The 15,066-nt window shown below is 37.1% G+C and overlaps 1 protein-coding gene and 1 long non-coding RNA gene across 3 annotated transcripts in view; one reads left to right on the top strand and one right to left on the bottom strand.

Annotated features, from left to right (window-relative positions):
* Window positions 1–15,066, bottom strand: part of LOC126911421 (uncharacterized) — a 369,919-nt gene that overhangs the window by 179,694 nt on the left and 175,159 nt on the right. The window lies entirely within an intron of this gene.
* On the top strand, window positions 1,233–14,769 carry LOC118279300 (nuclear pore glycoprotein p62-like). Of its 2 annotated transcripts, none has more exons than XM_035598956.2 (14): window positions 1,233–1,467; window positions 1,810–1,878; window positions 2,336–2,389; window positions 2,894–3,009; window positions 3,392–3,437; window positions 3,786–4,009; window positions 4,661–4,823; window positions 5,832–6,050; window positions 6,529–7,044; window positions 8,315–8,399; window positions 8,904–9,072; window positions 12,301–12,476; window positions 13,028–13,139; window positions 13,593–14,769. In XM_035598956.2, the coding sequence occupies exons 1-14, from the start codon at window positions 1,398–1,400 to the stop codon at window positions 13,749–13,751; spliced, it is 2,178 nt and encodes a 725-aa protein (XP_035454849.2). In that variant the 5' UTR covers window positions 1,233–1,397; the 3' UTR covers window positions 13,752–14,769. The 2 variants fall into 2 exon arrangements, with proteins under 2 accessions (XP_035454849.2, XP_035454848.2); XM_035598955.2 differs by having other exon boundaries at window positions 1,234–1,467; window positions 2,300–2,389.

The raw sequence follows: 15,066 nt of genomic DNA, 5'->3' as shown, positions 1-15,066 counted from the left end.
GTTTTTTTTTTTTTTCTTTTTTAGTCTTTTCTTTTTACTATGTATTTAATATTGTCAATGGAAAGTTGGTGAGGATGTTGGTACATTCTTAAGATACCAACTCTTTCATGTCAAAACTGCAGAATGGTTTAATGTATTCTGGAATAATAAATAGGCTACCTATCTACATTTCCGAATACGGAAAGTGAAACTAGTTAGTGATACAATAATTTTAATTGGAATTACCTATATCATAAAGCATAAGGTTCTCTATTAACTATTTAATAAAGTTTTCGAATAAAACAACCAGTTGTCTTCTGAACTCAGATCTCACCTCAATTTCAAAGCAATTTAATCATTTTATTTAATTAAAGATCGTCACATGCATTAAATAAAACATAAAGGATGATAAAGGTAATCCACAGGTCCTCATCGTACGCATCGCACGCAACGGATTTTAGTTTGTCTTCTATAGAAACTCATACAACTGCGTCCACTGATCCTCATCGTACGGACCGCATCATCGGCAATGCCTACATGCGTTGCGTACTGATAACGTCATACGGAATGCGTACGATACGGTCTGTGGACGCTTACCTTAAATGTGTAGCTTTCTTCAAACTCTCGTAGTAAAAAATGTTCTTGTTTTTCACATAACACCGTTTACTACCAGTTACAGGAAAACCAAACGGCTATGATTTGCAGCCTGTGCCGTTTGGCACCTTGCCAGCCCCGAATTTACCTCTTATAGGTGCATGTTGAGTGGCTTTGTAATTCACCCAATGAAAAGATTAGATAGAGAATTTATGCAAAAGCAGGTGTGTTAGCAAATTGGCAAGAAGCCATTTTAGATTAGCTCGAGAAACACTTCTCGCTGAATGACTTATTCCGCTTGTATTAGCCAGATTATTTAATTATTAGCTATTCTAACGCTACTAATTATTATAGTGTTGTAAGAAGCATTTCATCTTGTAATTAAAATAATATTGTAATTAATGTGTTTTGTAAAACATCAAATCAAACTGATTATTGATGAAAACTAGAACTCAGTGTTTCACAAATATGTAGGGTAAACTTTGGTCATTATTATTGTACTATTAATCTGACAAAGTAATCAAATAAATAATAATTATTATGCACACATTATCACGTACCTACATAATAATATCAATTGTCACAAAATTATAATAAAAAACTTTTAAATTGAATGCAGCCATAATCAAAATTGAACGGATAACGGAACGTTTCCGAACGTAATTCGTCGTTCGTCAAATTCAATGGCGGGCTACGTTTGTTGACTTTTATTTGTTGTTGTAACGGAAAACTTAAATTTTATTTAAAAATATAGCTTAAATTAGATATATAATATTTGAGGACTGTGTTTTATTAGTTACGAAAGAAATTTAAAAGGTTTAAACATGAGTTTCAACTTTGGTTCTGCTACTACGACAGCGGGAATCACGTTCGGCACAAATTCACCTTCTACAGGTAAGTTTGGCTTCGTTACTCAGTAATTTAATGTAAAAATGTTTAAAAAATTTCTTATTGTACAATAAGAACTCATTTTCGATAAATTAAAAGAACAACAATGCCTAAATTAAGTTATTTTTCTCATGACACTTTCTAACCTATATTTTTTTGTAATTGTGCAATTTTTACATGAATTATCTACTTTTAAGTCACATTTCTTTACATATGATTCATCACTGTATATAGAGATAGCAAAATTGTCACATTGTATATAGTTTTATAAACAAAACAAAACAATTTTGAATATCATACCTTTAACATAAGAGATAAGGTATCTAATAAATTGACATGTTTTTACAGGTGGTACAGGATTTGCATTTGGCAGCGGGGATGCTGCTAAACAAGGACTATTTGGAGCTGGAAATGCAGGTGATTAGTACTAAGTCTAAACTAAGTTTTGAAATATCATATTAGAATAAAATTGTGTGTGTGTCCAGTATATGGAAATAGGCTCACTTCCTATTACATGGAACTTATATAAGGACATGGGAATAGAGGGTGTTTATTGTATAGCGGCATTACATGCCGTAATAAGCACCTCTGCCTACCCCTTCGGGCATAAATGATATGATGTTACTATGTTACTCTATACAGGGTTTACGCGGAACACTCCTGGCCGGAATACTGTATAGACGCACACACAAATCCTGGCAGACTTTTTTTATCATTTTTGTTTTCATATTATTCATGCAACATGAGCCTTGATCCAGTTGATTACAATGATTATTACATAAAAGAAACATTTAATTCCTTAGTTTTAGTACACAGTAAAGTATTATTGTATCCACAGAAAACAAGCCAGCATTTAATTTCTCGAGTCCTTCAGGTGGGGGTTTCTCGTTCGGTGCTGCTAAAACTACAGCGGCTGCTCCTTCAGTTTGTAAGTTTATTTTGATATTTGTAGTTTTACTATGATACACTAGCTGCTTAATTAATTATACACCTCAACTTTCCTTAGGAATCACACTATCAATCCATCCTGTACCTTCAAGTTTATTAACACTAAGATCAATAATATTTCCTGAGACAAATGTGTTTTTTTTCTATATTTTCATAATAACTATTGTGAGATATTTACTAAAAATCATGGTTTACACACATACATTAATGGAGAAAAACTCTACTCGCGCGACGTTGCCGCGTCTGCGCACGCTGCTCAATCAAATGATGAAGAGTCAGTTCCTCTGTGACTTGAAACTAGTAGAGCTTTTCTCTATTAATTTACGTGTGTAGACTATTGTTTAGTTAATGATTTTTTCTTGCGAGTCTAACTTGCACTTGGCTGGCTTCTTTTTACAAATATGTCACCTCTTTAAAAGTATTATGAATACTGTAATACTTCACTTTTCCATAAATATTAAGCTGTACATATTCTCATTTACAGTTTCAACACCAGTGACTAGTACTGCGGCTCCAGCGTTTGGTGCTTCAAAACCAATAAGCTTCGGTGGCTTCGCATCACCACCCAACCAGACTGTTGGCAGTCCAGGATTTCCACAGGTACTAAACATAACAATTAATGTCTTGGTAAATATAACTTATTCTAAAATTATCTGGGCCTCGGCCTTAATGGGAGCTAGTGTTGTGTTTGAAGATTACAATAGTGAAGAAATTTCTTACCCCAGATCAGTTAATTAAATTGAGAACATAAAGAAATTAAATAAACATTCATTCTTCTCTGCATAACATACATAGTTTACAAATACGCATGATGCGATGCCGGTGCGAATGAACCAACCAATCAGCAGTCTTGTTTCAATTTCGTTAAACAAAGTCGTACTAAGCCCTGTGGAACACCCTCTGGGTGTCATTATTGTCAGTGACCAATGTTGTATTGGTTTAAAACATATTAATATTAAAGTTACTCTTCTTTTCATTTTAGAGTGGAGCTACAGCGGCACCTACATTTGGTACACCAACCACACAAGGTAAATATGAAATAATTTATTTATATTATTAAAATATCCACATATCTAGAAGTCATTAGGAGGAGCGCTATTCAGCAATGGACATCTTGTGACTGATATGATGATGTTGATAGTTAGATATTGACATATCCCTTTTTAGGAATCAGATTTTGTTCTTTTGTATAAAATCCAAAAGAACAAGACAATAAGACGGACAAAATAGTTTATTTTCTTGCCTGTTCTCTAGCATAGCTTGTTGTTTCGATTACATTAATTTGTCGTAGTGCGTTTAGGCTTAAGATGCCAACACTTACTTAGCTTTAAGCTAGAAGACAGAAAGTAATAATGGCACAATACCATTTATTCCAGCTACAACCGGTTTCGGCGCATCACCTGGTACCGGTTTCGGTTTCGGCCAATCGGCAACCACACAGCCGTCTACAACGGGTTTCGGTGGACAAGCAGCTACAACCGGTTTTGGTAGTACACCGGCTACAACTGGTTTTGGCAACCAACCTGCTGCGGCAACCACCGGTTTTGGTTTCTCTACACCTGCTTCTGGTTTCTCTGCGGCTCAACCTCAAGCCAGTACTGTGAGTAAATTATGTAATAACATAGTGGTTTATTTTTTTAGCTTTTTAACTAATTTTTATCAGCCATGTATGTCCCACTGCTAACCAAAGGCCTCTCTACCCTCCTTCCACTCGTCTCTTTTTAGAGCTTTCTGTCACCAATCCTTTTCATAGGCAATTAGGCATCAAGTTCATCACGCTATCTTCTGGGCCTATCGCGAAGTCTATTGAAGTTGAGGGGTTCCACAAAGTAGTAAGTTTTGCCCACTGCTCGTCCGACATGCGGCAGACATGTATTTTTAATTTAACAATACAATTTATTTTAGATTTCAGCCATGATCGTCCCATTACACTCTGTTGCTTCTTGCGGCCAATCCTCATCATAGATGTCAACTTCATTATTTTAGCATTTCCAAGAATGTTTTGTTGGGTCCCCATACTCCCCGTGCTATGTGTATTTTATGTAAAATATTAATTTGACTGCACGGTTGGCGCGGTGGCTGGGCAACTGGCTGCCGTGCAACGTGTCGCGGGTTCGATTCCCGCACGGAACAACTCTTTGTGTGATCCACAGATTGTTGTCCGGGTCTGGGTGTCATGTGCATGTGAAATTGTATGTATGTAAAGGCAACGTTTTTAAAAATAAAAAAAAATATTTTCTTTCTCCAACAGGCTGCAACTACAACATCAGCTGCTCAACCAACCCAGTCGTTCATGGGCGGGGCCACAGCCGGTTTCGGCCAATCAGCGTTCGGCGCTAAACCAGGCTCCGCCTTCAGCTTCGGTGGGGGTAACGCTGCAGCGCCTGCGTTTGGTACTACGCCTGCTACTACTAGTAAGTTATTATACCGTAAAACGGGGTGAATAGGGACAGAAGAGAGGTGAATAGATACATATAGGGAAATTCTTCATAGTATCTATTCACCCCTCTTCTGTCCCTATTCACCTCTCGATCCCTATTCACCCCATTTTTAACCGACTTCAAAAAAAGGAGGAGGTTCTCAATTCGACCGTATATATGCTTTTTTTTACCGTACCAATATTTATAGTTTTCGAAAAAAAATTCTAAAATTCATACTTTAACACATATTGAACGCCGTGGTGGTCACCAACGTTAGTGGAGGATTTACCTTCAACAGTTTTCTATTGGCAGTCAAAGACTTAAAAAGTTTTTTTATTATCATTAATGCCTTGTTAACACTGCACTAGTATTGTAGTCAAGTAGCGTAGAGTATTTAGTTGCTGTCTCTCGCTTCGATTTTGAGTCAGAAGCGGGAGAGAACTACTATGTATTTCGCTACTGGACTAAAATACTAGTGTAATGCAAACAAGACACTACCAGATAGTCCACTATCAGACTCTAAGCATTCTCTACTAAAGAATATTTGCAATAATCTTCACGCTTAGCCAGAGGATTGAAAAACACAGTTTAAAAAGTATAAGAAGTGTTTTTGATTAATCAATTTTTGCCATACCCTTGCTCAATGCTTGTAGCGATTTTAAGCTTATAATTAGAAATTATAAGCTCAGGTTTTCTCACTTTTTTCTCCAGTTTGTCATTGGTGTCTAAATAATCTTAGAAAGTACACATAACTCGGAAAAAGTCACATTGATACTTGCCGTTGGTAGATTTCAAACCTCTCTTGCATGGGAAGCGTCTTAAACCATGATATACCACTTTGAAACATTCAATGAATATAGCCTCTTCCCCACTACGACTGTGCGACAAGGAACAGTTTCAACAATGTCGCCCGGTATCGCCCGATGTCGCCGGGGACAAATGTCACTATACGAATATTTCTAATATAGACGAGGCTTAAAAATACTAATTTATTCCTTCCAGCAACCGCATCAAGCGCATTCGGTCAGAAACCAGCACTAGGTTTCGGTTCCATCAGTGCTACTACAGCGCCTACAAGTCAGACGACCACTGCGCCGGGACAAACCGGGCTTAGTTCTGGAATTAGCTTCGGTCAGACCACTACAGCTACTACTGCGCCTACATTTGGTACTGCGACTCCAAGCTTCCAGACTGGGCAGTTCGGCGGCTTGACTGGTGCACGTGAGTTTAGTTTTGTGATTTGTTGTTAATAGTCTCCGGTGTACTTAGAGTTATTTAGTGGTTACTTAAACCAGTACTTTGTAATTGTTTTCGATACATACAACATTGTTATTGAGCAATGCTGTAAGTGCTCAAAGTCTGAGTGCGGCAGTAAAATTAAATTAATGAAAGTTCTATTTTTAAGAAAGTAAAAATGCATGGAAAAATTTATGACCAATACACGTTATTGCGAAGATTTTCTAATTTACGCATTTGATGCCAAAGTAAGAAAAATAAATCTTATGTCAACCTTAAAGTCTAAATCTATTGTTAAAAATCTTGCGTTCATTCTAAAAACTGAAAAAAGCCCAGTAATACTTTGCCCGACCCTGGAATTTTAACCCGAGGCCCCTTATCCGGTATTCGCACTTACGACCACTCGACCAACAAGGCAGCCATATAATTACATTTTCTTATACAATAATTACCTTATTTCCAGAACAATCAACGCCCATAAACTTCAGCACGCCAAGCAGTCAACCACAAACGGGGCTTAACTTCGCGCCAGCCTCAACCGCTGCACCGACTACCTCGCTTGGTTTCGCCACAACCCAATCCGGGCTTACTTTCGGAGGAAGCTTAACCACCCCAGCAACTACCACTGCTACTTCAGCACCGACCTTAAAACCACTCCTGGGTCAAGCATTACCTGCTGCACAGTTTCCTAAAACAACTGGGTCTTTAAGCTTCACCCCAGCTACAACACCAAGTTCTACAGCAACTACTTCAGCCGCGCCCGGCCTTGGTGCGTGGTCTTCCCCATTACCGACCACCACTCAACCTGCTACCGGCCTCAGTTTTGGAACAACTGCAACTACTGCAACCCCGGCGCTCAGTTTTGGTACGACTGCAACTACGTCGTCGTTGCAGACTGGTTTTGGTTTGACGTCGACGGCAGCGAAGCCTGGGCTTAGTTTTGGGAAGCCTACCACTTCGGTTGCTGCGTCTTCTGCTGGTAAATATATCATCTATGCTAATATTATAAAGCTGAAAAGTTTGTTTGTTTGTTTGTTTGTTTGAACGCGCTAATATCCAGAACTACTGGTCCGATTTGAATAATTCTTTTTGTGTTAAATAGAGCATTTATCTAGGAAGGCTATAAGCTATAAAACATCACGCTATGAACAATAGGAGCCAAGGAGAGCGGGTGAAACCGCGCGGAAGTAGCTAGTCGTTAAATAAGTGTAGCATATTCCTTCCTTTTCGACGTTTTGTTAACATTGCCATGTAAATGTTCTTCAACCTTGTTTTGCTCGTGAAATGGTTCAAATTTAACCTAAGGATAGTCTGATTTGTCCAGTAGAATATCAGTCAGTATCAAACCATTGGACATTAAAATTTTGACAGCTATAGTGATTGGACAAGACGACATTACGCTACATTATACCAAAAAACGGTAGCCCTTATAATGGACGATGATATATCATGATGACTTTATGTTATAAAACACTTATGGTTAGCGTCCACAGGCCCGCATCGTACGCATCGCATGTAAGCATTGCTGATGATGCGGTCCGTACGATGCGGATCAGTGGACGCAGTTGTATGAGTTTCTATACAAGACAAACTAAAATCCGTTGCGTACGATGCGGGCCTGTAGACGCGTACCTTTATGCAATATTTGAAACTCTTCTCTTATTCTGAAAATTAAAATTTGAATATGATTCTAAAATTAAATAATTGATTTTCATGTCAATGTGACGGTTTACGTTTTACAATTATTTTTTAATAAAATTACTTTCTGTAAGAAAATGTTCTAAAAAAATTACTTCATCTACAAATTAATGGTTTATTAAAAAACAAAAAAAATCCAAATGATACCTACATTCTTTGGTACATGTTCTTTTGTCATATTTAACATGCAATTTGACGATAATTTTTTGCCCTAAACACACTACATCTTGCTTATTTTGACTTGACTTAGAAAGGACGCCTAAAAGCAACAATTGCTAACACATTAAACACCATGGTAGGGCAAAAGTGACCGGCGCTAACAGAGGATTTGGCTTCAACAAATCTTTCAGTCAAAGTCTTAAGCATTTAATTTTTGATCAAGTCGTCTGTCCACCTTATGATAGTAAACTAACAATGTAAAACATTTTTGTCGTTCAAAAGTGCCTTATATTAGATTAATTAAAATAAATGATCTAACTTTGTCTTTAATATAATACTTTCATTAATTAAGATGTAATAAATTGTACTTATATTATGTTAATTGGTTCCAGCGTCCACAACAGCTCCGTCCGGCATCATAGCTCTCGGTAAAACTACTGCGACCACTACCATGGCGTCGTTGACTACAGCTACTACGTAAGTATTACTATTTGATTCTTTGGTCATTTAGCCAAATGTTAGTTGATATTTATTTTTTTTGGACGGTTGTTAAAAGAGTACACAGATCACCTGATGGTAAGTAATTCGCGCCGCCCATGGATACCCTTTTGGTCTTGGATTGGGTCTCCGGCATCAATAAATCAATCACATGTTGAAGACGAAACAACGCAAGCATGTTTCACGCCTTTCGGTCAGAATGTCCCCAAGATTAAGAACTCTAAGGATGATTTTCCACTTGAGATGTGCTGTGTAGCTATTATAAGCTGCGCGACGTATCAATATTAGGGAAACCATCCATTACACCCATCTTTCCATATAAAAAAAAACATAGCTGCGTCCGTTTCCACCAGTGCTATGAATATATATGGTGGAAGCCAAATGCATCCACAGCAACGTAGCATAGCACATCTCTGGTGGAAAAGCACCCCTAACATCAACCAACAAAATACATTTTAATTTAACCTCTTTAATTTATTTCAGTACAACAGCCGCGGCGCCTCCACAGCCGGTGACCTCAATAACGTTTGCCCAGCTCGAAGAGAACATAAACAAGTGGACGCTAGAGTTGGAAGAACAAGAGAAAACCTTCATCAACCAAGCTACGCAGATCAACGCGTGGGACCGACTGCTTATTGCTAATGGAGAGAAGGTGAGATTTGAGCTTTGTTTCAGTGGGAATAGTGTTTAATTTGCTGTGGAGAGAGTAATTTTAAAGGTAGACGAGATTACGTTAAGCTCGATTTCTGATTTTATTGGGATTGGGGGACATTTGAGCAGTCGATCTGTCTACTTAATAATGGTAACTAATCAGCTCTAATGAAGCGTGAGAGAAATTAGAAATCGAGGAATGATACACAGAAGATTTTATTTAACTATCCCCTATAGTGGAGCGCCTGGGGGTTTTCACCTCGGATTAGAGTTACAGTGAATGAATTAATATGATCGATGTGGGATATTGTTTTTTAAACTATAAATTGCAATGTTTACCCAAAATTTTTTTGTGCACTCCATTTTTTTATTGTTTAAACAAATTATTATAAAAAATTAATGTTTGACCATATATTTTCACTTTAAACAGTATTTTTTTTATTTATATGTTAAATCTTACCTGAGTAGACATAGGAACATTTTTCAAAGATACCTGTGTATAAAAATAGCAGTATCTCGAACAGGTAGAAAAACGTGGAGGGGAGAGCGGAGCAACAGCTGCTATGTACAATGGAACTTCTTGGCCAGTTTAATTATAAATGAAACGCACTCTATTGTGTACCTACATTGAAAAAAATACGGTAATTAATTATGACTAATGAAAAGAAAAAAAAAATATTTGTACAAAATCTGTTTATTTAAATATATAACATGGTTGTCTACATCAAATATTTTCTTCTACTTCATCTATCTGTATAATAGGTGAAGTATTGGAACAACTATTTCCGCTGCACTGTAAACATGATACACTGCAGTATAAACTACACTCGCGAGCAACCAAATCGACTCAACCTACATGTGCGCATTCGAATATGTTTTCTTAAAAATATACTGAATTGCTTTTAAAAACCGATATACCATTAGAAAGCTTACAACTTCAGCTTTATATTGGTACCATTATTATAAAAATTGTATCAGTACTTTTTAAAATATTTAACTTAATTCAGCGGACTAGAGTATTTGCTCACTACGACTCCAACAGGTTATAACACAAACTACCCCTATAAAACCTCCACATTAAGGTTAACTTTATCTGTGGCTTATCGAAAGTTGATCGTACACATCTCCGCAAAAACGCTTCATTTTATTTCCAAAAATTTTGGATACGACACCAGAAGAAGCCGCTCAAATCGTTGCTCTACTGGAACAAGGACTAAGTCAGCGAAGAGTTGCTGCTCATCTGAGTTTGAGCCAATCTGCAGTATCAAGAGGGTACAGGTAGTATCAAGATACTAGTGCCTTCAATCGAAGACCAAGAATAAGCCGCCACCGGTCCACCTCGGAGAGAGACGACCGTTTTATTATTTCAACTTCACTACGAAATCGTCACTTAACCGGTGTCGATGTTCAACAGGAACTCAGAAGAGTTCGAAGAGTGGCTGTCAGCGAGTGGACAGTACGGAGATGGTTGAAGGAAGCCAACCTCACCCCTAAACGGCCTACCACAGGCCCGAAATTGACGACCCGCCATCGGCAAGCGCGCTTTCAATTTGCCCGAGAACACCTGGCCAGTTCGCCCGGGCGTTCCGTACGACTACCGTGCAGACACATTCTGCATTCGGCAGTTAATAAGACTGGCCTCCATTGTTCTATGCTCCAATCGAGGTGTTCTATTCTAATGCGCGCTTGCCGATGGCGGGTCGTCAATTTCGGGCCTGTGGTAGGCCGTTTAGGGGTGAGGTTGGCTTCCTTCAACCATCTCCGTACTGTCCACTCGCTGACAGCCACTCTTCGAACTCTTCTGAGTTCCTGTTGAACATCGACACCGGTTAAGTGACGATTTCGTAGTGAAGTTGAAATAATAAAACGGTCGTCTCTCTCCGAGGTGGACCGGTGGCGGCTTATTCTTGGTCTTCGATTGAAGGCACTAGTATCTTGATACTACCTGTACCCTCTTGATACTGCAGATTGGCTCAAACTCAGATGAGCAGCAACTCTTCGCTGACTTAGTCCTTGTTCCAGTAGAGCAACGATTTGAGCGGCTTCTTCTGGTGTCGTATCCAACATTTTTGGAAATAAAATGAAGCGTTTTTGCGGAGATGTGTACGATCAACTTTCGATAAGCCACAGATAAAGTTAACCTTAATGTGGAGGTTTTATAGGGGTAGTTTGTGTTATAACCTGTTGGAGTCGTAGTGAGCAAATACTCTAGTCCGCTGAATTAAGTTAAATATTTTAAAAAGTACTGATACAATTTTTATAATAATGGTACCAATATAAAGCTGAAGTTGTAAGCTTTCTAATGGTATATCGGTTTTTAAAAGCAATTCAGTATATTTTTAAGAAAACATCTTCGAATGCGCACATGTAGGTTGAGTCGATTTGGTTGCTCGCGAGTGTAGTTTATACTGCAGTGTATCATGTTTACAGTGCAGCGGAAATAGTTGTTCCAATACTTCACCTATTATACAGATAGATGAAGTAGAAGAAAATATTTGATGTAGACAACCATGTTATATATTTAAATAAACAGATTTTGTACAAATATTTTTTTTTCTTTTCATTAGTCATAATTAATTACCGTATTTTTTTCAATGTACACAATAAAGTGCGTTTCATTTATAATTAAACTGGCCAAGAAGTTCCATTGTACATAGCAGCTGTCGCTCCGCTCTCCCCTCCACGTTTTTCTACCTGTTCGAGATACTGTTATTTTTATACACAGGTATCTTTGAAAAATGTTCCTATATGTCTACTCAGGTAAGATTTAACATATAAATAAAAAAAAATACTGTTTAAAGTGAAAATATATGGTCAAACATTAATTTTTTATAATAATTTGTTTAAACAATAAAAAAATGGAGTGCACAAAAAAATTTTGGGTAAACATTGCAATTTATAGTTTAAAAAACAATATCCCACATCGATCATATTAATTCATTCACTGTAACTCTAATCCGAGGTTTTACGGTTTTGAATGCTCCAGGCACTCCACTACTATCAAAGAATTTGCATTCAGGGGCCTATGTTCAAATTTACTTTAAGTTTAGCGACATTGAAATGAGAGCGCGTTCAGTACTGTGATTCGTTGGTTCATTGGAGCCGGCTTATCAGAGCGCCGAACACGGTTTAGATTCGATCTCGTGAAACGTAAAGCAAACTCGTAATAAGGTACCAGTACTTACTGAAATTTTAATAATAATGTTTTCCATGTCAAATTCCTTTACAGATAGTAGAACTAAACGACGCGGTACAAACAGTGAAGAACGAGCAACAAAGCTTGGAACACGAGCTCGACTTTGTACTAGCGCAACAGAAAGAGCTAGAGGATCTACTAGCGCCTATGGAGAAACAGTTGTCTGAAGAAACTATGGATAGGCTCAGAGATCCCGAGAGGGAACACATGTAAGTGGTTTTTATTATTAAATCTTGCACTACAGATAAGTTAGTAAATTGTACATTTAACACAGCCCCGGGTTCTGTGTTTCCTGATGGTTATAACTTGGGTGTCTTCAAAGTCCGAATTAATAAGTTGCTTATGGGCAGATGTGCTCCATCGTAGGCCGTATCTTCACTTACCATCAGGCGAGATAGCGGCCTAACGTCGAGCCATTAAATGTAAATAAAATTCCGCCCATCACGTGTGAAACAATTAAATTCTTCTTGTGATCTATAAATTCAAGTTCCAAGTCGAGTATTTGTCGATATTTGTAGTGTATGTAAAGTTTACATACACTACAAATATCTACAATTACATTGTAAACTCTACCAAAAACATAAAACTGTTTTTTTTTTTATTAAGTTGCAGAGTCATTTGTCTACTTGGTTAAACATTACATGCTAAAAAAAACCTATAAATTAATGTTGTACTTTTACATAAGTGATCAACTGAAGACTACCACTGTAAAATACTTATTTTGTATATTTAATTAAACATGCCAATATAAAATTTCCAGGTATTCACTAGCAGAAAACCTAGACACACAACTGAGACAGATGTCAGAAGACTTGAAGGAGGTCATTGAACATCTGAACGAGACCAATAGGAGTCAAGATAGCAATGATCCAGTAAGTTACATACCTTTACTTACTATATTCTCGCAAAATCAGTATGGGAGAGCCATATGAGTGATACTCGCTGCTCGTTTACCAGCTTATTGGATAAAGAAAAAAAATTTGTTGCTGGATGCAGATCGCTTCCAACCGGCGTATCTGGAAGTCTTTGGGGAAGACCTATTTTCAGCATTAAAAGTCTTACGGCTTACATGATGATCCGAAAAATCGTTCATCTCTATACTCAGTCTATGACCTGCCCGCCCCATATTATATGGAACTCATAACTGATAACAAGGATGTTACAAAAATGGAAAGTATAGAAACGTGTTAAAGTAGCATTATCAACAGCAAATCCTCCTCAAATTTAATTTACTATATAACTCCTAACGATAGTAAATATGACGATAGCACATCTGTATCTTGCATTGCAACTTTTCTCATACTTAGTACCATTTCTTTTCGCAGATCGTCCAAATCGGTCGCATCCTCAACGCTCACATGTCGTCCATGCAATGGATAGACAACTCCATAGCCCAAATATCCACAAAATTGGACCAATTAAAGGCAACACACGATACACTACGGCGAGACAACGAGAGATCGTACCAACTAACCTACAATTGATTAGCAACTCTATTACATGTAATATAGAATTAAATTTTGAGTAATTCCGTCAGTTGTAAGGACGTATGTAACATCTGTAAGATGATTTTTCCATTTAAAAAAAGAAGAAGCTAGATAGAACAAATTAAAGTTTAGTCATTGATACGTCGATGCGCTAAATTTTCAATAAATAGTATCGTCGTGTTTTTCCAATCCAGAAAAAAAACGTAAACAAGTCAAATATTTTTTAATTTCATTTACTTGATGGACATTTAAAAGAGTGTCCTCTCTATTGCAGCCTATCATACCAATTGTAAAGCAGTATTGAGATAAATTATAGACCAGTTCTTCCCATATAGCATCCAAAGAAATGCTCCCCATATAGCATAATGAAAACTAAGCACTATACTAGACTAGGCTATATCTTTGTCCAATAAACCACGGTTAAATCTCAAATTAATTTATATCAAAGGAGACAACTGAGTGAAGCAACTGATTTCAGTAATCTTAAAGTCACTATTGTAATGAGTGAATGAGAAAATCGAGGGGACCATATGAAAAAGTTGTAGTAATAGTGGTCCCTAAAGGTACGCGTCCACAGGCCCGCATCGTACGCACCGAATCATCAGCAATGCCTACAGGCGATGCATACTGATAACGTCATACGGAATGCGAACGATGCGGGCCTGTGGACGCTTACCTTAACTCCAAGAATTATAAAATTGTACCAGGAAAAGACTAGGAACCTCTGGTATAGACTAATAATAATTATTGTGATTTTTAAATTGTAATTAAAAAAATGTTAATGAACACAATAGACTTAAATACTTCTCTTTGTATTGACATAAAAATTGTTTTTTTTTCGTTATGAAAATATTGTAATTTCTAGTACTTACATACATATTTCTTCATTCATCTCTTTGATTTAGTTTTTATAATTTAATACCAGTGCAGACAAAATTGTTTGAAATTGATTGTTGAATTCTTTTTATTTATGTAAAAAGTTCTACAGTGAAATAAAAGTGATAATTATTTCATATTTAAGCAGATTTTTTATTGAATGCAAAACCACACATCTTATCTTGCTAATATTATAAATGCGAATGTTTGTGTGTATCACTGAATCACATCAAAATGGTCGAAGGGATTGGATTCGAATTTGGAATGATTTTATATTTTGAAGTCATCCAGAGACTTCTCCCGCCTTCCTACAACCCTATAGTTAACTTTGACAGAAATTCTATAACCAATAAGAATCCAGAACATAGCGGACATTAGTGTTTCATTAGTCTAAAAGTTTGGGTCAAAACAACCTTGTAAGAGAAACTCGATGTAA

This window comes from Spodoptera frugiperda, chromosome 14 (genome assembly GCF_023101765.2).
Source record: "Spodoptera frugiperda isolate SF20-4 chromosome 14, AGI-APGP_CSIRO_Sfru_2.0, whole genome shotgun sequence".
NCBI classification, from domain to species: domain Eukaryota; kingdom Metazoa; phylum Arthropoda; class Insecta; order Lepidoptera; family Noctuidae; genus Spodoptera; species Spodoptera frugiperda.
The sequence above is the reverse complement of the archived record's forward strand: the minus strand, read 5'-3'. Positions and strand labels throughout refer to the sequence as shown.